At 42.5% G+C, this 24,611-nt stretch overlaps 1 protein-coding gene across 1 annotated transcript in view; it reads left to right on the top strand.

Annotated features, from left to right (window-relative positions):
- Nucleotides 1-24,611, top strand: part of Esrp1 (epithelial splicing regulatory protein 1) — a 54,979-nt gene that overhangs the window by 21,036 nt on the left and 9,332 nt on the right. Inside the window, 7 exon segments of the mRNA XM_040740977.1 lie at nucleotides 49-91; nucleotides 2,712-3,013; nucleotides 3,838-3,918; nucleotides 3,920-4,057; nucleotides 6,057-6,243; nucleotides 10,230-10,398; nucleotides 20,150-20,300. Coding sequence (XP_040596911.1) covers nucleotides 49-91; nucleotides 2,712-3,013; nucleotides 3,838-3,918; nucleotides 3,920-4,057; nucleotides 6,057-6,243; nucleotides 10,230-10,398; nucleotides 20,150-20,300 — 1,071 coding nt within the window.

Genomic DNA, 24,611 nt, shown 5'->3' with positions numbered 1-24,611 from the left:
TATGATGGGTGGTTTAGAAATGGATTTAACGTCTCTCTGTTTTCTTAGGTTTACAAAGCAACAGGGGAAGATTTTCTTAAAATTGCTGGAGGTGAGAGTTGCTTTTATGTGGTACACATTTCATTGATAACCTGAAACTGTGTGTATATAGTACCCTGGGAGCTTGATGGTCCTTCCTAGTAAAACCTGCTTTATAAATAGAAGAAACTTCAGGACTGCAGGTGAACTTAATGTACTGTGACATTTGCCCTCGGGCCTGAGCCAATCTACTATGGCTAAGTAGCCATTAAGAAGGAGACCATTGAAAGGTGAAAGGTCACATACAGTCAGGTATAAAGAGAAAGGGTGGTTCTTGAAGGAAGTGTGTCTTAACTATTGGAAAGAGCCACCTGCGGAACCTGAGGCCATTTCAGAGCTACTTGTAGAGTTTCTCTTAAGTTGTTGAACTCACCAGTGCTCGGGACCATGGCAATTTCTTGTATTTGGGGGATAATTTTTATGGGTTTGGTTCTTTCTCTCCTTCTACCTTTATGTGGGCTCTGAGGGTTGAACTAAGGTCATCATGTTCCGATCTAGTATTTACAGATATGTGGGATTCGTAGACATAAAACTAGAGGAATAAAGAGAATTTTAAAACCCTTTTAGGTTTAAATTTTTCTTGTTAGAATAGTCACATTTATACCATTTTATTGATGTTAACTCCAAGATAGCACATTTACCCAGTTTTTTAGTAAGTCATGATTTTAAAACCTAAAATTCACAAAGTGTAACTTTTTACAAAAGATTTAAAACTTTTAATGTTATGTGTATGAGTGTTTTTTTTCTGCATGTATATGCTCCATGCATGCCTTGCGTGGTGCCCGAGGATGCTAGAGGGCGTTGGAGTCCCTGGAAGTGGATTCAGAGGGAGTTGTAAGCCATCCCGTGGGTGCTGGTACCTGAACCCAGGTCCTCTAGAGGGGCGGCCAGTGTACTCTAGCAACTGAGTCTTCAGCCCAGCCCCTTGTGGTTTGTGAGATTGTTGTAGTTCATAGCCCAGGATGACCTGGAGCTTGTTGTGTAGATCAAGCTGGCTCTAAACTCCAGGCATTCTCCCTTCCTTAGCCTTGCAGTGTTGAAGGAGGAGCTGGGATCCAGGGCTGGGTTTTTTGTTTGTTTGTTTGTTTTTAGACATCTGCTTTGTAAGATTCTATTGTTTGGTTCCTGTGGTTTTAAAACATCCTTTTAATACATTCTAAACATCTCATGTTCAGTTTCTTTCATGTTTATTGTACCCAGTATTGGGTGTTCAATGGTTTTGTTTGGCTGGTTTTGGTTTTTGGAGACAGGGTTTCTCTGTGTAGTCCTGGCTGTCCTGGAACTGTCTCCATAGACCAGGCTGTCCTCAAACTCTGAGAACCGCCTACCTCTGCTCTCTGGGTGCCACCAGCTTGAATGCCATGTGTTTACTCATCCCTACTGAACTCCTGGAGCTTGTTCTTAATTCTAAGTTTGTTGTGATGTTTTATATGTTTGTGTGCACTGTTGTTTAGGATGGGTCTCAGAAAGTAGGAGAGTGGAATGCAAGAACTGAGGTCTTTCTAGTGGGCCTTTGACGAGGTGCTGGATTACACCAGGGTGACTCTGACTTAAGTGCAGAACCCTGTGTAATAGAGCACTGGTGAATCTTCTCCAGACATAGGCTTGTTTTCTACAAAAGCATTCTTTCCCTCCAATTTTCCAGTATTTCTTTCTTCCCTGATGCTTTCTATAGCTAAATCCTAAGGCTCCTAAGATTAAGGCTTTCCTTTTTACTTAGTTTCTGAAGTTCCACAGCAGCATTTGACATTGGATATGTTTGGAGTTGCTGGGCTCTTCCGTGTCCTGGACTTTAACTGGATTTCCTTGTATGTGCATAGTGTGACAAGTATTGTCTGCTTGGAGAAAGCGGCGCTAGTGGGAGTCTGCAGACATGCAATCAGCGCATGCTCCACACAGTGCTAGAGACACTCGGTTGGGGCAGAATTGGTAAACATTGGGACTGTGCATTGTTCTCTCCAAAAGTTTCTTAATTGGAGGTAATGAACAAATTATAGTCACAATGTGCTTTACTAACCTAAATTCACTCTCATAGTTTATGGAGTTTTAAATTTAGCCGATGTGGAAACTAAGGCTTTGATGTTAGCCTGAATGAAGTCATGCCCTAGCAGACAGGATAGTTAAGAGGAGACCCAGGTGCTCTGGATCCAGGACTTGTGCCTTTGGTTGTTGTGTGACTGGACATTGAGCTCAAAGGCATACACACATTAGGCAAAGCTTCTAGCATTGAGCTTGATCTCCCCCACCCCCATGTGTCTGTTAGTACTGTGATGGCTCACTGGCTGTCTGCGGGAAGAATGGGTGGGACTCTCTGATTTGTCTGGCCAGCTTCCTAAGAGGGGTATTTTTAAAAAGTGCTATTGGAAGGGTTTCAAATTTGCAGGAAGGGACTTAGTCCTAGGATATTATATTACAAACAATCCCGTAGTGGTGTGGATCTTAACCATGAACGGTTCTACATTGCCAGAAGGGCCTCAGATGTGACTCAGTGGTAGGGCACTTGCCTGATAGGGTAAGGTACTGACTGGGTTTAACTCCCAGCAGCATACACACGCTGTCAGGGATTATATCATTTTAAGTTTGCTAATGTTGACCTCTTTCTCCCTGTGTTTTCTAATACTCATTTTCTCCAGGAACATCCAATGAAGTAGCCCAGTTCCTCTCCAAGGAAAACCAAGTCATTGTCCGCATGCGGGGGCTCCCTTTCACAGCCACAGCTGAAGAAGTGGTGGCCTTCTTTGGACAGCATTGCCCCATCACTGGGGGAAAGGAAGGCATCCTCTTTGTGACCTACCCAGATGGTAGACCAACAGGGGATGCTTTCGTGCTCTTCGCTTGTGAGGAGTACGCTCAGAACGCCCTGCGGAAGCATAAGGACTTGCTGGGCAAAAGGTACATCGAGCTGTTCAGGAGCACGGCCGCTGAAGTTCAGCAGGTTGGTGTTACAGGGTCTTCACGGACTTCGCTCTCGCTTTTCCTTTTACTGAGCCGTAGTATATTAAATAGTTCCTAAATAGAAATTACATGGACATAAGAAAGAATAAGAAGAATATTTAAGAACTGGCATGATGGTACGTGAGGCCATTCTCTTTACTTTTTTGAGTTCAGAGTTGGACTGTGAAGATAATTTTGAGGGAACACTGTGTTAAGTGTACTTCGTGAAATGCAGTTGAACAAATTACCATAAAAGTCCACATCTTGGCGGTATTGCCTAGATTTTTAAATATGTTTACCCAGATAAATACTGCCTAATAAGTACATAGTATGATAATGGTGTTATGTGCCTTGATTTATTTTATTGAATTTACAATTAGCCCTGAGTGACCTAAAACTCACTATGTAGAGCAGACCAGTCTTAAAATTAATAGACAGCCCTCCTGTGTCTGCTTCCTGAGGACTGGGATTGCAGACGTGTACCACCAAGCCTCGATTTACTTCATATTTCAATGGAAGTCGGCATCACATTTTCCCAGAGGGAATGCATGCATCCTTCATCAGGGCTCCTCAAACCTCCTTGCACTTGCAGATCCCCAGTGGATCCTGAGAAATGGCTGTGTAGTAGAGCTGTGAGTGTGCCCACCACTCCCTTACCCCCAGGACCTGACTTGGGCCATGCCCCTGTCCCCCCCCCCCCATGCTGGTGTGCTGTATGGCTGTGCTCTCATTAGAACCTGCATTTTTAATGGGATTCTTGGTGATGCTAGGACAGCAAAGCGGCAGTGAGACACTTGCGTCACTTGTGTTTTGCCTTGTGTCTAGGTGCTGAACCGATTCTCCTCAGCCCCTCTGATTCCACTTCCAACTCCTCCCATTATCCCAGTACTACCTCAGCAATTTGTGCCCCCCCACAAACGTAAGAGACTGTATACGTCTCCGAGGTCTTCCCTACGCCGCCACAATAGAGGACATTCTGGACTTCCTGGGGGAGTTCTCCACAGACATTCGTACGCATGGGGTTCACATGGTATTGAATCACCAGGTAAGGAAGGGGTTACTGGAAATGGGTTTGCCCGTTCTTTCTGGTGGTCACGTATCCCCTTCTAGTAAGTCATAAGTAGAATAGTCCAAAGTTTTACATTGTCCTTAAGAGTAGATTTAGCTGTAAGTATAAGAAATCTTTAGGCTATACTCCAAAAATTAGCCTGCTCTTAGTGTGGTAGTTGAAATTCAGCTGTCTCTTTCATCACAGAGATCTGTTCCGTTATCAGCAGCATATTATGAGTGTATACAGTATTTTCCTGTTGTAGCTACTGAACTCTGCGACTCTGCTGTTTTGGTGTGAGTGGTCACAGAGCAGACGTAAGCAGTGAGCATACCAGTGTTGTGAAGTACTCCACATCCACACCTTGCAAATGGCTCACTTCAAATGCTTTTTAGACATGCGTCGGGCTTCCACTCACAATCAGTAGAATGAGGACCTGGAGAGCTGCATGACATAGCAAATGTGAATCTCAGTCTCTGCCGAATCGAGGGATAATTGCAGAGTTTTTCTATAAAAGGCTGGCTGAATTCTTCCCATATGCCAGGAAGTATCTACTAGGTTGGTGCTACTTGGGTTTTGGTTCAACAAAATTAATTCTACGAGGTGCTGGACAATTGACTGGTATTCTGTGCTATCTCAAGCAGCACAAAATTCCTAATATTCATAGACCACGTAGCCCTAGCTTAAAACTTAGGAACTCTGTTAAAAGCAAAGAATTTAATTCTGGATAACAAGTATTTTCTCAGAGTATTAATGGATTGAATGCAGACGTATAGTGGAAATACTTATTTTTTCCTGACTATTAATTTCTCACTTCTTCTCACTTGGAGGTTTGTTCACTTTTTTTTTATGACCGTCTCCCTACTTACTGGGCGCGAGTAGTCACAAACTCCTGAAGCCCTTGCCCACCAGCACGAGCCCGTCTAACACTTCAGACTGTGTACGCCACACGCCTTTGTGATCTGACCACTCATAGCACACTTACCTCACTGGTGGGAGCCCTTTGAAATAGAATTCCCCATTATTCAGCATCACCAGGGAATTGTTTCTTTCAAGTTCCCGTTTCTAATAACCTTGGGGCCATTCCCTTTGATTAGCAACAGTAGACAGACTTGCCTCTCATTTGACTCCTTTGATGGCCAAGCTCTTATCTGCCTGGAAGATGTCGGGTTTTCATGTGGACTGGGTTTGTTGCTAATCTCCCTGGTATGGTGACTACTATGGTAACTTGCATGGTAATCATTTGTAAAATGTTTCATAGGAGATGTGGAGAACTAACTTTAAAAATAGTCCTATAAACTAGTTGTCTTTTTTTTCCCCTCTCCAATGTTGTTCATGTAAAAATATTACCAAGGTGTTCTACTTATATGTAGCACAAACATAGAGGCTTAGTTTTCCAGAGGGGAAATTTAGCTAAAAAAGCTGCCTCTGAATACCTCTTTGAGCCCTTTAAGGAGAGAGTAGGAGCATGGGCATCATACTTTGCAACTCCCTGTTACTTGCCCCCAAGATGCATCCCAACCTAGTCTCCCAGGGGTGAGGGACAAGCCTGAAAGAATGTGGCAGGTCAAAGAGGAGCCAATACAGAGCCAAAGGACAACACAGGCTTAGGTAGTTTCCTGTAGGCGGGTGTATTTACTAGCTTTTCTCATCAGATGATATTAATCGGATTTTTAGAAGGGAAGAAAACCCAATATATAATCCTATATTTTGAAACTACAGTCACAAGGAGACCTTTTAAAGACCTGTAAATTTGATACTAACTTAATAGAACCAAAACGGGTCACTTTCAACCATGACCCTCAAGCTTCTTCAAGACTTTGTGGGCCATTCTGGTGATTAAGGAATGAAACCCAAATCAGATTTCAGCAGATCACACTGTCACCCAGATTTTGTGGCTAAACATGTCTTGTACTATGGGTGATTGTCACCCCGCGTGCTTTCCTTGTTGAAGGAGACAGTCTCCTTTTGTTTCTCCTCTTCCCCACACACTCAGGGACGCCCATCAGGAGACGCCTTTATCCAGATGAAGTCTGCAGACAGAGCGTTCATGGCTGCGCAGAAGTATCATAAAAAAACCATGAAGGACAGATATGTTGAAGTCTTTCAGTGTTCAGCTGAGGAGATGAACTTTGTGTTAATGGGGGGCACTTTAAATCGAAATGGCTTATCCCCGCCGCCATGTAAGTTACCATGTAAGTTTTTCTTGGGTCTTGGCGCTGTTCTACGCTGTATGCTGGTAGGTGCTTAAGCTGCTTCCGTGTCACTTTCTGTGCCCCTGGTTCTTTCTGAGGCAGGTGAGGTGGTTACGTAAGGCTTTCCCATCTGAAATCACTAGTATCTGGTAATCAGTTAAGAGCTTGGTTGTGGACACCCATAATTAGAGATGCTACAAATACCTCCTTTCAAATTATATTCTTGCTTTTCCAGTGATGAGCATTTGGTTTCTGAAGCTTAGTGTGCTCCAGATAAGCACTGGCTCTGGGAGGCAACCTGGCTATGTAGATAATTTAATACGCAATAAATATTAATGTAAAGGTAAAATATACATCTGGCTGGGCCCTGTCCTTTATGTCTCCATTTATTTATTTATTCATTGTTTTTTTACACGTTACACTTTTAAAAGGGTGTTTGGTGCCTGTTTTGGATTCTTTAAGTGTTTTGAGCATCAACTGTGTCTTCAAATGATAACCTGGAGAACATTCCTGTTGCTCTCTAGGATATCTGGAATGAGCAAGTTAGTGAGCTATGTTTATATATAAGTGCGTGTTTGATTAGCCAATGTTGATTGGCTCACAGGACCAGTGCTTAGTTCCAAGCAGTGCTCTTGCTCAATGGCAACTGGGTGCTCGCGATCTGGAATCCTGTTTGGGAGGAATAAGCCCCGTGGTCTAGAAACAAGTTCTAGTTAATGACTCAGGAGCATTTGGAAACCTGATGTTAAAGCATGAGCCTTTTAAAAAAGTGCAGTACTTAACCTTTAAGTTTACATATCTTATAGACATGTTGGATATGTTTAAAGAACTTGGGAGAATTGAGAAATACTGGAGAAGCACTCTGGGATGATGTTTGATTCTATTATAGTGGACAGAGGCGTTGAGTTTTATTTTGAGGCAAAGAGGGCTCTATAGCAGTTAGCTTATTTAATAAAATACCATTTGTAGAGTGTTTGGTGGGGCTTAGTCCTTTTTTCCCCTTGGAATTCCTGAACTCTTATAATTCCCTTTACCTGCTGCTTGCTATTGGTGAATATTTAATCGTTTCTTGTTAATGAGATAGACTGGATTTAGAAATTTATAATTGAGTATAGAAAAGGTACTTCAGGGTAATACTTGAATGTCTTTTGTCTATAAATCACTGTTGATGTCAATACCATTAAACATAATATCCCTTAGTGACCATCCATCAAACACCGTGAAACGAAGAAATTTCCTCCTTGTTTCTTGTTCACTTTATTGTAAACTCAGGTTTCACTATACACCAGGCTGACCTGGAGCTCAGTGACTCTCCTACCTTAGCCTCCTGAGTACTACTAGGGCTATAGGTTTGAGCCGTGATCCACATCCAGCAAAGGAGAAGTTTTAAATCCCTATTTCCTGTAAAATTGTGTCTGAAGACCTAGTCTTTAAAAAATAATTTTTTAAGACTGTATTTCTGCAGTCAGGCGAATGGTGGCCTATGCCTTTTCATCCCAGTACTGTGGGGTGGGGTAGTAGGTAGATCTCTATGAGTTCAAGGCTAGCCTGGCCTATAAATAAGTCCAGGACAGCCAGGGCTCTGTTAACACAGAGAAACCTTTTCTTGAAAAAGCAACAACAAAAAGTAATATGTTTCTGCATCTTTGGTTACTTTTAATACTTCCAAAAAATGAAGACAAGATTTTTCCCTCAAATTTGGTCATGTGTCTTTTAGCAGAAAAGCTAATTTCTTTAAGATCCAAAGTTCGGTGTGCATGCATTCTGCCCATCTGTGCCACCACCTCCAGGTGACTGCCTAATTATATCACAACCACAAAACTTAGAGACGCTGCCTGATCTTTATCTACTCTTTAAATACTGATGGGACTGCCATTTCCCACTGAAGACTTTCTTGATGAATTTGTCAATAGAAATGCTGGTAAAGTCTTAATATATTACAGTATGGCACATTATTTCACCAAGAAGTCAGCTTAAACGGGTTGTAGTAGTACACACCTTTGATGCCATCAGGGAAGCACAGGCAGGTATGAGTTTAAGATCAGCCTGGTCTACATAGTTCCAGGTCAGCCAAAGAAAAAGAAGAGTCAATTTAATATCACCGTCAACTTTTAATTAATTGCCTGTGCACGGATGAACCTGGTTTTTCTTTAGGAAAATAAGAAATAGCCATACTTCCACTTGAAGAATACCCAGATCATCTCATCTCTTGTCAGTTTTTATTTTACTTTTCTTCTTTTTCAGATAGAATAGATTTTTTTTCTTTCCTTTTTTTGTGTTGCTAGGGGTCAAACTCAGGGTCCTGCTCATGCTAAGACGTGTGCACTGCCGCCGAGCTATAGGCCCAACACCTATACTTGACTTAATGGCACATAACATTTATGTAAAGCGTTTCTTGATGATTTTACAAGCAAGTCAGAAGCACAGGCTCCATAATCTGTCATGCTTGAGATCTTGGGTGTGTGCATGTGTGCATGGGTGCATGCGTGTGTGTGTTTCTGAGGACTGAGACCTGAACCTTCACACGCTCCACCACCGAGCCACATCCCTAGCCCAATCATTTCAGTTGACATTGCAGGTGTTTCTGTGAACTTGAAGGCAGAACAACATAATGTAAAGGTTTATCATTGCCTAACATTGGCAGAGGTTTGTGCACATGTGAATCCCACCTCTGGAAAGGCTGAGGCAAAAGGGTTATGAGTTTGAGGCCAGCCTGGGCTATATAATGAGACAGTCTTAAAAATTCAAGGGCTGCTGACAGCACCGTGGCAGCATGCTCACCAACCATGCACAAAGAAAACCAGAAGTCCTACTGCAGACAGTTGCCCCTTGGGGATCTGCTACTTACAGACTCTAATGGATCTCAGTCTGCTTCTTGGAGTCAGGGGCCCCCAATTCTGTTGGCTTAGTTATCTTCCCTTAGGTGCATATGGTTTATCTAGTGTATTGATGCTATTTGGGAAAGCTAGTGACCACCTGCAGCTCCAATCAGGGAGTTTCAGATCAAGGAAAACATAGGAAAGCTAGAAGATACAGGACTTTCCCTCCTCTTATGGTGGTAGACTTGAACCCAGGGCCCAACCCAGGGCAAACATACACTCCACCACTTAACTACATCCTCAGCCTCTAGATTTCATTCATTAAAAAACTATGCCACGTTTTTGTATATGTGGAGTTTGATTTATTTGGTCTGGTTTGGCACTTTTTGAGACTGGGTCTCATGATGTAACACTGGTGCTGGCTTGGAACTTGCTTGGAACTAGACCAGACTGGCCTTGAAGTCATGATGGCAATTCCAACCTCTGCCCCTTGAGTGCTGGCGGTATTACACGTATACGCCACCATGCCCAGCTAAGCCAGTTTTTTTGTCTGCTCATTTGGGAAAAGAGTTGTGTCTGTTTCCTCTAGATATTTCCTAGTTGGAACTTGTTTAAAGCTCTGAATGTGTAGATCAGCTTCAAAGCCTTGGACTGCCTTTAGGTGAACATAATGCGGAGTTTACCTGTTTCCTGTACAGCAGTCCCTGTGACACACATGGGCTTTAGCATAGTGCATGGTACAGCATTTTATCCTAATGTCTTTGATTTCGTGTCACACTAATGGGTAAAAAAAATCCATAAAAACAAAAGAAGTTGCTTGGGGGTATAAAGAACTGTGAATTTTTTTAGATTTTCATTTAAAATACATAGATGAGGCAGGGGTGCATTTCCTGTTCTTGCAGAGGACCTGATTTCAATTTCTAGCACCCACATGGCAGCTCACAGCCGCCTTTAACTTCACTTCTAGGGGATCTAACACTCTTCCGGCAGCCAAAGGCTCTCGCGTGCTCGTATTGCATATTAACTCACACAGGCGTATACGTACACACATAGCAACTGTCTTTACAAAATGTGCGGGTGGGAGAGTAACTGTAGCTTGAGTGCTAATGTCTGTCCATGCTAGCTGTTACAGAGTGTCTCTCTTTGCTTGTTTAGGCCTGTCTCCTCCTTCCTACACATTCCCAGCTCCTGCAGCAGTGATTCCCACCGAAGCTGCCATCTATCAGCCCTCCCTGCTCTTCAGCCCACGGGCACTGCAGCCCTCCACTGCATACTACCCAGCAGGCACTCAGCTCTTCATGAACTACACAGCTTACTACCCCAGGTAAGGTTTGCAGGAAGTGACAAGAGATGGAAACAAAGGACTCCTTTGATAACCAGTGCTTGTGCTCACAAAAGAATATTGTCTCCTTCATAGGAGGTTAGCATGGCAGGCCACAGCTTCTGGTCATAATTTCTGGCCCATAGGTTGTTTTAAGGAAGACTGCATGGAGACATTTTTACTTGTTTCGTGGTATGTGACTAGCGTAGTCAATGATTGCCCGTGACTTCAGTTCTCCCCCTTCAGCCTCCTGTTACTGGACTGCTTGTTCTGGATGGCTCCATGTTCCTTGTGAACTTGTGGTAACAACATGGAAACAGAGTAACTCATAATGGGAGCAATTGTATTTTAGCTTGAATGTCAGCCCGTAATAAATGTAATTGCTTTAAATTTCCCAAGGATGTATTCCTTGCTCCTCAACTGCGTCCTACGAGCAAATCCAGAATGAAACCATTCAGTGTTTGTGTGGGGCTCACACTTGTTATGTCTTGCCGTAGTTCTGGGAGGTGGAACTGTGTGATGGGAAGAGTGTGCTGGGGAGCTGGGCTTTACTTAACGTCAGTATTGGTCGTCATATGCTTGCTTTTCCTCCTTCCCTCCTTGATCATTTAAGGACAGAGTCTCAGTCTGTAGCCCTGGCTGTCTACACTGGCCTCAAATTGGCAATAATCCTCTTGCTTTTGCCTCCCAAATTCTGGGATTACAGGCATGAGCTACCATACCAAATCTATAATTTTTTTCAACTATTTCTTACTCTTTTTTTTAAAGATTTACCTATTTATTATGTATATAGTGTTCTGCATGCATGTATGCCTGCAGGCCAGAAGAAGGAACCAGATCTCATTACAGATAGTTGTGAGCCACCATGTGGGTGCTGAGAATTGAACTCAGGTCCTCTGGAAGAGCAGAAGTCTTCCATCTCTCCAGCCCCTAAACCTATGTTTCTTTAAAATTATACATGTGCACACACATGCTAGGGTGCACATGAGAAAGTTAGAATAATTTGGAGACTCCAATGTGTGCTCCCAGGAGTGGAACAAAAGTCTTGGGTCTTATAAAGTGATGTAATTGGTGAAGATTTTTGGAGTCCCTTTTCTGTGTCTGTGATTCTAACTTGGGTATATAAAGAACAGTTCTCATCATCAGGGTTTTGGGATTTGGTGTTTGGTTTTTTGAAACTGTCCCTGTGTATAGCCCCGGCTGTCCTGGAACTCACTCTGTAGACCAGGCTGGCTTCAGACTCAAGAGATCTGGCTGCCTCTGCCACTTGAGTGCTGGGATTAAAAGTGTGCACCACCACCACCACCACCTGGCCTAATCTTCAGTTTAAAAAATGTTCAGTTCCTTTGTTTATCCAATAGTAAGCTTTCTTTATTCATATAAAACCTGAGTTTTGTAAAGCCGTAGGTGCTTTACAAAAACGAATTGTTTGTAGTGGGGCTTGTTTTTAACCCTAAACTCGGTAGACTGGTATTTTGAGGATATTTATGAGTCTGTATGAGGCTGTTGATAATGGCCTGAAGCTGGCTTGTCCTATCTCTGCTGTTGTCTTCCACTGTGGGGTCTTCGAGTAGGGAACCAGAATGTGGGTGTCTCACAGTAGAACCAGTTAATCACACTTGCTGATTAAGCGTTTTGAAAGCATTTGTGCTACTAAAAATCTACCGGAAAATAGGAATAAAGCCATGACGGTTGCCAGGAAGTTGTCCTTTAAAGGGACTAGAGTGGCTCAGAAAGGGCGTGGAGTGGGGTGTTCGTGGTGAGCGCTCACCTAGCGTGCTTGAGTGCTGAGGTGGGCTGACCTATAGACCGTGTAAGCCTTTATTGTTGGTGGGCTCTTGTATCGGGGCACTCTTGGTCTGCCTCTTTATGTCTTTAAAATATCAGGACTAAAAGATGGTGAGCCCCTTATATGCCCGTTGTGTATCCAGTCACCAGCTCCGTCACTGACTGGCTCACTGACTGATCCATGTTATAAGAAGGAGTCTCTTAGAAAGGAGACCATGAGTGTTGACTTGAAACACCAAAGATAAGAAAAACTAACATTTATTTATGGCTTAATCAATGCTACATGTTTCAGCTAGTGGTTTTCAAATTTTGGACATGCTCATTATTCAGTCGAAAAGTATAGATGTATAATGAATAGAAGACTTTCATCTTTAATACTACCTAGGCCAGGAGTGTCATTATTAGTTTAAAAACATACATGTGCGTATTTCTAAATACGTACCTACTTTAAAAAAACTAGTCAGATGTCAGGCATGGTGGTGCACACTTCTAATCTTAGCACATAGGCAGCTCTCTGATTTCAAGGCCAGCCTGGTCTACTTAGTTCCAGGCCAGCCAGGGCTATAGAGGAAGAACCTGTATCTAAATAAATAAAACAAGCCTGGCATGATGACTCACACCTTTAATCCCAGCACTAGAGAGGCAGAGAATCTCTGAGTTTGAGGTCAACCTTGTCTACAAAGTGAGTTCCAGACCAGCTAGGGCCACGGAAAGACACCCCCGCCCCCATACAATAAATTTCTTTATCTTTAAACATTTAAGCTTTTAATTTTCTCTGTATCCCAAAGTTCCTTTAATACTTACTTCTAGGTGAGGATTTAGGCATGAGATTTTGAAATTGAAGTTCTGTGCATTAGATTTGGCTATGCCATTGCTTCTGGATTAACTCGTACACTCTTCACACACAATCTAGTTGTAGGGCATTTAGTTAGGGTTTCTATTGCTGGAGTGCAGTACCATGACCGAAAAGCCAGTTGGGGAGGAAAGGATTTTTTAGCTTACACTTCCAGATCACTGTTCATCATCAAAGGAAGTCAGGACAGGAACTCAAACAGAGCAGGACCCTTGAGGCAGGAAAGGTACCACTTACTGGCTTGCTGCTCATGACTTGCTCGGCCTGCTTTCTTATAGAGCCCAATCCCACAGCCCATAGATGGCACCACCCATAATGGGCTGAGCCTCCCTCCATCCATCACTAAGGAAATAACCCTGCAACCAGATTTTATAGAATCATTTTCTCAGTTGAGGTTCCCTCTTTTCAGATGACTCTAGCTTGTGTGTCAAGGTGACATGAACTAGCCAGAATTTTTGTTTATTATATACATGTAATTAATTTATGTTACCTATAATTTTAACTTACGTAAATGTGCACAGAGTCACAGGTGGTTGTGAGCCAGCTGATGATAGGTACTGAGAACCAGGCTTTGGGTCCTCTGGAAGAACACCACACTCTACCACAGAGCTCTCTCTCTCTCTGGAAGAACACCACACTCTACCACAGAGCTCTCTCTCTCTGGAAGAACACCACACTCTACCACAGAGCTCTCTCTCTCCAGCCCTGGGTTAACCCTTAATGCGCTTATTAATTTACATTTCCCTAATTCTAGTGGCATCATCTACACAAACACAGAAACTTACTGAAACATGGGTATATACTTTAATGCTCTAAAATCTCTCTGGTCCTCACCTGGACTGGGTTAAAAACAAAATATTTGGACCAGAGAGACGTCTGATCAGGTAAAGACCTTTGCCACCAAGATCCGTGATGAAAATTTGATGCTTCAGACCCATCTGGTGGAAGCAAAGCCCCAACAACGGAACATCGTGCTCTGACTTGTGCATGTGGACTATGACACCACCAACCCCCCAAATAATAAATATGTTATTTTTAAACCGTGTATTTGCCAGGTAACGGTAGCTCACACCTTTTTAATCCTAGCACCCTAAAAGGTAGAAGCAGGGATTACCAAGAGTTATAGATTAGATTAGATTAGCATGGCTATGAAGACCCTGTTTTTTGTTTTTTGTTTTTTTGTTCTCTTGGTTTTTTGACACAGGGTTTCTCTGTATTGTTTTGGACCTTGTCCTGGAACTCACTCCATAGACCAGACTGGCCTAGAACTATACAGCAATATTAACTATTGACCTGTTGTGACAGGCCATTTGAGACCATTGAAACAATGTGATACAGAGTGTGACCACCTTTTTTTCTTTACATTTCTTTTATGTATGCAAGTTGGTACATAAATTGTGTGTAAGTTTGCAATATTAAAAACTTCATCATACAAATGTTTGAATGGATTTTGTCCTGTCAAGACCAGAAGCCATGGTTTATTCCTGTCTTCTCAGTCTCAGTCTCTGGCTCTTAAACTTCTCTGCCCTCCTGTCTTTGATGTCTCTGAGCCTTGGGGGAGGGGTGCGATAGAGATGTTCCATTTGGGGCTGCACACTTGACTCTCCGCATCTTGACGGGTTGTGAGTTTCTGAGAAGGAAGAATCCCTTGTTTTGAGCACAGAGGGAGACTGGTATCGTCCCACTCTTCCTGTCTTCACAGTCTGGTGATATAATAGTTTCTAGAATGAGAGCCTTTTTCTTCTCTTGCTCCTATCCCTTTTTCAGGCCTCTCCTCCAGGATTTGTCACCCAGGTCAAGTACAGTCTCTTTGCCAGCTTCCTACGTGGCCCCAGCTGCCCGGTGGGAAGCATCCTGAGTTCAGCGTGACCCTGACATCTCATCTGGTGCCCATTCGGTTCTTTTCCAGTGCTCTCAAGTGTCTGAACATTTGTAGGAGTTAAATCATTCATACCCAGTGTACATGGGAACTGATACATTGCTACATGAACTCCCAAGCCTCAAAAGTTACTGGCAGTCATGCTTTCTGTTAGTAGTTGAAGTATAGTTTGAGAACGCGGTGCTTGAGTTCCTTACATTCTCTGTCAATGGTAATAAAATTGATGTCACACTCCTAATATACTAGACAACAGTAAAGATTTACATTTAAGATTTTTTGTGGATCCAGACTCCCCCACCTCACCCCTTCCCCCAAGTATGTTTGGGGGCTGTGTACTTTTGTGCATGTGAAGGCCAGACATCAATGTTGAGTGTCTTTACCACTTTCACTTTATACTTTTGAAACAGGGGGGTCTCAATGAACTTGAACTTGTCGATTGAGCTAGGCTGACTGGCCAGCAAGCTCCCCCCAGTCTCTGCCTCCCCAGTGTGGGATTACAGATGCACCGTAACACGTGTGTCTCATAATGTGGGTGTCAGTGGTTGAACTTGGTCCTCTTGCTTGATGGTGAGCATCTTACTGATAGCAGTGTCTTTTCAGTGCAAAGGTTACTTGTTTTGAGATACATATAGAGGGGGTGTGTTCGTCTATTTCTACCATTCTGAAATCCACTTTTGGTGTCAAATCTAAGCATAGGTACAAAAGCCTGATATAATTTCCTTATGTTTTTATATTTTTAGCTTTCATATTTGTATACATGACTTGATTTGAGTTCACCCTTTTTAATTTTCCTTAAAACTTACTAGTGGGTCTGTGTATGGTGTCGGAGTACAGGCCAGCTGGCACTCACTTGCGTGGGTTATCAGGATCTTGCTAAGTATGTCGGTTTGAGATAATTTTTTGTATGATTTCAGGTGGGGATGTGTTTGTTCTTCCATAACCACTTAACGAAGTGAATTTTGTTTTTTGCTTTTTGTTTTTCTCTTAGTGTATAATAAATTTGTATTTGACTGGGCCGTGGTGGCACACACCTTTAATCCTGCACTCAGGAGACAGAGGTAGACAGAGCAGGGCCACACAGAGAAACTCTAGGTCAAGGACAATCTTGGTACCTTCTACCTTTTTATGTGAGGCAAACCTAGTTGGCCTTCAAGCTTCCAGAGATCCACCTGATTTGGTTATGTGTCTCGACAACATTGAGTTGCCTGCAAACATTTCTACATCCAGCTGTGGACTGGGTTCGGCTGATTTGAACTCAAGTCCTACACTTAACCTCTTGAGGCATCTCCCTTGCCTTTGTTTTTAACTGTGATACTGGGTATCACATCAAAGTTCTCATGCAAATTAAACATACTCTGTGCCACTGAACTACATTGAAACTTAAAATGCCCTTAATCCTAACACTCAGAAGGTTGAGGCAGGGAGATTAGAAATAAGGAGTCAGCCTCAGCTGTTTCTTAAGCTTGATCTTTACTAAAAAGATAAAGGTTATACTGGGTGAGCTTTTTTAGCTAGTTGCAGTTTTTGTTTGCCCTTTTTTTTTTTTCCCCAAGAGAGGGTTTCTCTGTAGCTTTCACTCTGTAGATCAGGCTGGCTTCAGACTCACAGAGATCTGCCTGCCTCTGACTCCCGAGTGCTGAGATTGAAGGTGTGCGCCACCACCACCTGGCTCCAATTGCAGTTGTTGTGATGAAGGAGCCGTTTTTCTTTTATTAAATTCTATGTGGGTGTACCCATGCTCGTGTCATACTAACGGCTTGGAGGTTACAAGAAAGCCTTTGGAAGTTGGTTTTTTTACTTCTAATTTGTTGAAACAGCCTCTCCTCGTCTGTGTTGCTGGGCAGTGTGCCCTAGGCTAAGGTCCGTGCTTTGAGCCAATATCTCCACTTCTTATCTCATCATAGGAGTGCTGGGATCACAGATGCACGTCACTGCATCCAGGTGTTTGTGTGTTCTGGAAATCGGGCGGGTCAGCGGGCTTGCACAGCAGCTGCTGGCATCAGCCAAATGTCTCCCAACTCAGGGAATGGAGAATCTTCACAAGGTTCCAGCTGTTTTTATAAACGTGACTTGGTTCCTTAAGGCAACCTCTCAAGAAGCCCAGGCTGGCCTGGAACTCACTGCAGCCGAGGTTGACTTTATAGCCCTGCCTCCAAATCCCAAGTGATTAGAGGGATTAGAGGCCAAAGCATGAGCTTTATAAATCATACATCTTGTACAACTCCTGTGCTCGTGTGAGTTTTTCCCTGGGAGTGTTCCTTTTGATGCTAATATAAATAGAATTGTTTTTTATTGTGGTGGTGTTGTGTCTTGTCATATATAGAAGAACAATTGAAGTTTGTGTTCCTCTAGGACCTATTAGTCCTACTAGGTGTTTTTGGTAACTGTCCTTTAATTTTCTGTATACATACGTTTGTCTCTGTCAGTTTTATTCTAAAATTTGTTCATTTTGCTGATTAGTTGAATAATCCTTGCAAAATCTAGGAATTTAGATTTTAGTTTGGTAGAAAATAATTTTCTTCCCTCTCAAGGAGAGAGACGGGTTCCTTGAGTTCCCTTATGGCTTCTAGACTATAATAGGTAATTACAGTTTGGAAAACATGAGACTAGAAGCTGGGTTGTGGTGGCACACACCTTTAATCTCAGCACTGGGAAAGACAGGCAGGTGGATCTCTGTGAGTTCAAGGCCAGCCTGACCTACAAAGAGAGTAGAATTTATAGAAGATCTTTAGGCAAAAGCAATAAAATATAATAGGACAGTGTATGAAAAATAAATATGCTAGGAAAATGATGAGACTTCCTAGGCTACACAGAAACTCTTGAAAAACCGAAAGAAAAATGAGATAAAAATTGATGTTGGGTTAATGTTCATTGGAATAATTGCTACCTGAAGAGCTGAATATGTTGTCCCTTGTAAGTGTAAATTCTAAGTTGTGGCTTCCTAAAGAGACATTTGTAATAGTGCATGCACAGGTGTGAATGCACAGGCAAGCAGTGCTCGTGTGTTGGGGCACGTGTTACAGTCAGAGGACAGCTGTGGGATCAACTGCCACCTGCTTCTGTGTGGATTTCACAACAGGACTCATGCTGTACGGCGTGTGCAACAAATGCATTTACACACTGAGTTGTCAACCCTTATGGTGACTACTTGGGTTTGTTGTTGTTGTTTTCAGCTTAAGAAACCTTGATTTAATTTGTGTATGTGTTCATTTTGTGTTGGCAAGTATGTGCATGTGTCATGTCTCTCTCCACCATGTGGGTTCCAGGGATCAGACTTGACATCAAGTACCTTTACCCAATAAGATGTTTTCACTGGCCCCTTACTTACTTCTATCTTGAATATATTTTGAAGATACCAAAGACCCCCAAACTGAGTTTATAGAAGACCTTCAGGCAAAAAGCAATAAAATGTGATAGAGCAATGTATGAAAATAAGTATTCTATGTCTTTTTAAGATTTATTTATTTATTATACAGTGCTCTGTCTGAATCTACACCTGCAGGACAGAAGAGGACACCAGATCTCATTACAGATGATTGTGAGCCACCATGTGGTTGCTGGGAATTGAACTCAGGACCTCTGGAAGAGCAGCCAGTTCTCTTAACCTCTGAGCCTTGTCTCCAGCCCCGGAAACTATTTAACTCTTAAGGTCTCTCAACCTCTGTAAAAACCAAGGAGATGTTGGCTTGAAGAGTGGCCAAAATGTTAGATTCAGTTCAGCATACACCCTGTTTCTAGTTTAATTTCACAAGTCTCTTAAACAGTGATTTCAAGGCCGGGTGTTGGTGGCGCACACCTTTAATGCCAGCACTCGGGAGGCAGAGGCAGGCGGATCTCTGTGAGTTCGAGGCCAGCCTGGTCTACAAGAGCTAGTTCCAGGACAGCCTCCAAAGCCACAGAGAAACCCTGTCTCGAAAAACCAAAAAAACAGTGATTTCAATCTTGCTTTTCATTAAAATCACTTGGGTTGCTTTACAATATATTGGTACAGTAATGGGACATTTGGCTTTCTTGAGTCTTTGAGTAATTTGGAGGGGTGGACAGGCTCACTCTTACCAGAAGTGTGAAGGTCTCCCACAGTAATTCAAATTTGTCGCGTAGTTGAGGTCTACTGATTTAGGTTTAGTGCTGGATGCCCAGTGATGTTTTCAGGCTTTTAATGTTTAATAAGTGACAGAATCTTATGAATGATTCATAAGTGTTCAGAATCTTTTGAATGATTGGATGTGTTAAATCATGGTCTGAGAACATTGCTATGAAACTGAAGGTGTTGACCATCCCCGTGTAAATGAAAGGTTCCTGGGCTAATTAATGTAATCTGTGGGCTAGAGGCATACCTAGTGCCTGTTTGCTGCAATTATGTAGGGTGGCTTCTCTGAAATGGTACAATTACTTCTATGGGAAGATGACTAGTTCATAATCTAAAGTTGGAATCAGCGTTGCTTCTTAAGTTTATGACTGAATTAAAAAACGTTCCTGTACATATTTCATATTTTAATTATCTGGCCTCCAATTGTAGAGAACTGATCGGGTGGGAATCTCATAAAGGTGATTGAGTTAGTTAAGTATTGAGACTAATATGATGGTCGATAGAGGTACCACATAAGCTACGCACTGACGGGCTTTGTGCTTGTAGGAGATTGCTACAGATGCCAGGAGGCCTCATTCCTTTTAATGGTCATCAGTTCAGCTTGCTGTTTCCTTCTAACTCTTTCTCTCTTCTGTTTTAAAGAGACATGTTGGCAGAGATCGCCCTGGTGTGCTCTGCTCTGCTGTGTCATTCTTACGCTTCACGTTTCTCGTGCACGTGGGTAGAGCCGTTGGTTCTTGGGAGCATTCACTTAGGACACTTTCCGTCTTTGGCTGTGGTTCCTATTAGTCCCTTAAGCTTTGTCTCTTCTTCATGCCTTAATAGTCCTGAAAACTAGCTCATTAACCATCAGGGATCTGGGCGTTGGAAGTGGTTGAGTGGCTGAGATGGCTTGGTTCTTCTTCCTCTCCCTGTGAGAAGCTGAGGGGTTGGAGAAAATCCTGCATCTAACACTGCATTAACCCCACTTCCTCTCCCCTTCTGGCTGTGGAAACCTGAAGCAGAGTCTCTGTGGTAGTTTTCTCTGTCTTAGAAAAGCAGAAGAAACATCACCTTCAAAATCAGTTTCGTAAGCAATGTATTTTAGAGTAAATATTCGACATTGTGTGTTCCTGTCGGTTCACTGTGCTTTCTCTCCCTTTAGCCCCCCAGGTTCGCCTAATAGTCTTGGCTACTTCCCTACAGCTGCTAATCTTAGCAGTGTCCCGCCCCAGCCTGGCACGGTGGTCAGAATGCAGGGCCTGGCCTACAATACTGGAGTTAAGGAAATTCTTAACTTCTTCCAAGGTTACCAGGTCAGTAGCTTGAAGAAGAAAAATCATCAGTGCCCTTATAAACTCGGTTTGCCTAAAAATGCAGCTAGGGAAGAAACATTGTCTGAAAAGGGTGCCTGTGCTGATGGATCTGCTTGTGTAGATTGGGTCTCTGTTGAGGACCTAACTCCAGGTTCATTCTCTTGACAAGATGAGGGGTCTCCTCTGCTGTCATCATTCTTGCTCCATGAATCCTGTTTCTCTGTAATCTGTGCTTTTAAAACCTGTGCTGTGGGGAAGTTCATTAGGGAGCATCAGTACAGGTGTGTGCATAAAGAAGAGGATTGTGAAGGATTTCCTTGGAATCGTCTCTTAATTCCTTGGCTTGAAAAATAAAATAAGCTTAGCATAGTGGTGCATGACTTAATCATAGGAAAAGGCAGGCAGATCTCTGAGTTCCAGAATAGTCAATGCCACAAAGTGGGACACTATCTTTAAAAACAGTTAGATAAAATGATAGGGCTTGAGAAATGGCTTGCCTGCCAACAGTACACTGGTTCAGTATCAGCACCCATGGCTGGCTCACAACCGTCAGTAACGCTCTTTTGATTCAGTGCCCTCTCCTGGCCCCAGAGGGCATCAGGGATGCACATGTGCACATAGATACATACATGCAGGCAAATTACTCATATACATAAAATAAAGATTTGTTTTGTTTTTTGAGACAGTCTTTCTCACTATGTAGAATAAGCCTTTCTTGGTAACAGGTATGTAATAGGGAATGAGATCTGTTCCTTTCCACTTCACCTGAGTAAACCCCTCTCCTTCTTGAAGACACTTGATTACTTAAAATCAAGTAGACTTCCTGTAAAGTCTACAAACCAATGACTTGTAGTCTTACTGGTCTGTGAGCAAACTGTTTTCTTTTCTTCAGAGCTGAAATTAGCTGGAGTCTCCCGATAGCCAAATCCAGAATGTCCCTGCGCATGTACAGCATGGAGTGGGAGAGCCATGTCTGCAGAGGCCATTCACTGTCAGGGTGCATTTCCCAAGAGTGGTCCATGACTCAGGAGGGTGTGGTCTCAAGCAAAACGACATCTGATAGGTAGCCTCCACCACTCTAACCCGCATGGTCTTAAGGACTGTTTTCTGTCAGTGAGGAGGAAGTCGCCATTCCTCCCTGGCTTGGTGTATTCTTCTGGAAGAACTCGGGGTTCTTGATTGGTCAGTAGCTCATTACTCTTCTCTAGATGACTGACTATTAAGCCCTTGGAGGACTGGATGTTAAAAGTTTACTTTACAGTCCTTTTTTCTTATTAAGTTACATAGCCGTTCTTTGTTTTTCTTTTTCGGCTTTTTTAGACAGGGTTTTCACTGTCCTGGAACTCTCTGTAGACCAGGATGGCCTCGAACTCAGAGATCCACCTGCCTCTGCCTCTGCCTCCTCCTGAGTGCTGGGATTAAAGGTGTGTGCCACTGCAAATCATACAGTTCTTACTAGAAGTGAATTGAAAAGGTTATTCTGTCAAATACTTTGACTTTTGTATTTTCCCTTTGTAGAGACTCAGAAGAATTTTCAAGTTTAATGGTCCCCTGGGCTTGCTTAACGGTTCAGCTTGGTTTGACCAGTGTCATTCACTTTCATTCTGAATAAAATTAAACAGCCCTGCACATACATTAATGATGAGATTAAGCAAAATTGATCTTATGTAAAAAGCACCATGGTTTGCAATTGTGGATATGTATTTCCCCTCAAACACATAATTGGAGCCATTTCTAGATTTATGATGAATCTGACGCAGACTGACAAGGTGGCTTGGAAAGGGTAACAGTGCTTGCAGCCTAGCTGAGTTCCTGAGCCGTGTGGTGGAGAGAACCAACTCCTAAGAGTTGTCCTGTCATCTACATGTCTGTTCTGTGGCATACACATGCATGTACAAAGTAAGTTAATGCAAAGTGACAGTGATTTCAAAATTTAAAAATCTGACATGCTTCTTGAGTAGCTCCTAAAGTCATTCAGAGTTAGGATTATCTGCTATAATTAGAAGCACGATGATGGTCCATCATTTCTTCTGGGTATTCTGCTCTTGTTTTCGAAGTGTTTGAAACTTTTCTATTTTTTATTGAATTAGTTTGAGATACACTCTAATGTAGATCTACACTATGTAGTATAGATCAGGCTAGCCTTCCACTTCGGGGATCTCCTGGCTCTGCTTCCCAAGTGCTGGGCTTACAGCCGTGCACTGCACACCTGTTGAAGATTTCGAATCTTTAAACTGAATTGGGATTGCTTTGGGACTCAGTCATCCAAACCTGTAATTCCTGTAATCTGCCTACAGTAACTCAAGCTGTGAGACATGAATTCAAGTCTTTATTCCTAACCCAATTTCTTTTCACTCTTACATAAAACTTAGATTTTCTACTATCGTTTTAAAAGTCCATGCCCCTTATTTGTTTTTAGCTCTTCAGGTAACAACTGTTTCCTATGGGGGTCCTAGATGCCTTGACTTTGTCACAGGTGCTAATATCTGTAGATGACGTCTTCAAAATGTTCCTTTGAGTACAGTCTGTTTATCTTTACCCAGTGTTCTCATTGCTGTTGTCCATTTTTATCTTCTTCCATCCATCCATCCATCCATCCATCCATCCATCCATCCATCCATCCTACTGTCTCTGTCTCTCTCTCTCTCCCTCTCCTCTCTTCTCTCCTCTCTGTCGTCTCCTCTCCCATCTCCTTTTCCTCTCTTTTCTGTCAGGATTTAAGTATGTAGTCCTGGCTGGTCTGGAACTCACTCTATAGACCAGACTATCTTAGACTTCACAGAGGTCCACAACTGTCTCTGTCACCCGAATTTAAGGCATGCATCACCATGCTAGTTCTAATTTTGTTAATCTTAATGACTTCTTTTAATTTTATTTCTGCTTACTTTTATATGACTATGATTAGTGATTAATTTCATTATGCTTATGTTTTAAGCAAATATCTAGGAAATAACTGGTTGAATAAATGAAATTTGCCAGTGGTGTCCAATTTTATCTTTTAAATGAATGCCAAAACTTGGAGTCATAATGTCGTTGTAGAAATACATTATCTTAGTTAGGTGTGGTTGCACACACCTTTAATCCCACCTCTTGGGAGGCAGAGGCTGGTGGATCTCTGTGAGGCTAGCCTGGTGTATATAGTGAGAACAGGACAGCTAGAGCGACATGGTGAGATTCTGTCTTGAAAAAGCATAAGAAAGAAAGTGGGCTGGGGGAGACCCATGCTCTTTAAATAACAATTTAGATATATTAGCTTTAGTAACATTTCTCTCAATCTATTCCAACTTCATGAATTGCCTACTCATATGAGTAGGAGAAGGTACAGAGATAGTAAATAGTACGGAATTTTTAAATTTTTCTTCTTTCCAGTTCCTTATTTTTTTCTTTAAATATTTATTATGCGTTCAGTGTTCTGTCTGCATGTATCCCTGCACACCAGAAGAGGGCACCAGATCTCATTACAGATGGTTGTGAGCTACCATGTGGTTGCTGGGAATTGAACTCAGGACCTCTGGAAGAGCAGCCAGTGCTCTTAACCTCTGAGCCATCTCTCCAGTCCCATAGTACGAAATTTTTAAGTAGAGAAAATTTGTGATGGCGAAATAGGATATAGGCCATAGATCCTACTACAAAATGTGTTGTAACTGGTTGTAGTGGCACACACTTGTAATCCCATCACTCAGGCTGAGGAGGGAAGTTTGAAGATGGCTTAAGGTGTATCAAAAGACTTTATGTCAATAGCAAAATCAAAAGAAACAAAAAAAGGATGGACCTACTCTCCACTGGTGATGGGCTTGCTTTAGCATGCAGGAAGCCCTGAGTTTCAGCCTCAACAACTCATAAGCCAACATGGAGGCACGTGTCCATAACCCCAGCTCGTGGAAGTAGTGGCAGGAGGAACAGAAGTTCTGTGTAGTTTGGACCTAGTCTGTGATATGGAAAAAACCTGTCGGAATGAAAAAGAGAGAGGAAAGGAGAAGGCACTACAGCAGAAAAAGGAGAGCAGAAATTCTGAAGATAAAATCTTTGAAAGCATTTGGCAGGAAGAGGGTTGATTTGGTCAGTAAATTGACGGCACAGGTGTTTTGACTGGTGGATTGCTTATCCTAGTGGCTCCCGGGAGTCCTTACACACCTAAAATACCTCCTATTTGCTCTTTCGTTAGCTGTTACTTTCAAGGGCTTTGAGTTTTCAATAAGCACAAGGCTTCCTCCTCGACATTCTGACTTTGGGTCTTCTGATGACTCACACAAAAATTTTTATTTAGTGCCCAACTGAGAATTTTACTTCAGTGGTTTTTTTTTTAAAGAT

Source organism: Mesocricetus auratus, unplaced genomic scaffold (genome assembly GCF_017639785.1).
Source record: "Mesocricetus auratus isolate SY011 unplaced genomic scaffold, BCM_Maur_2.0 Super-Scaffold_6730, whole genome shotgun sequence".
In the NCBI taxonomy this organism is placed as follows: Eukaryota; Metazoa; Chordata; class Mammalia; order Rodentia; family Cricetidae; genus Mesocricetus; species Mesocricetus auratus.
The sequence above is the reverse complement of the archived record's forward strand: the minus strand, read 5'-3'. Positions and strand labels throughout refer to the sequence as shown.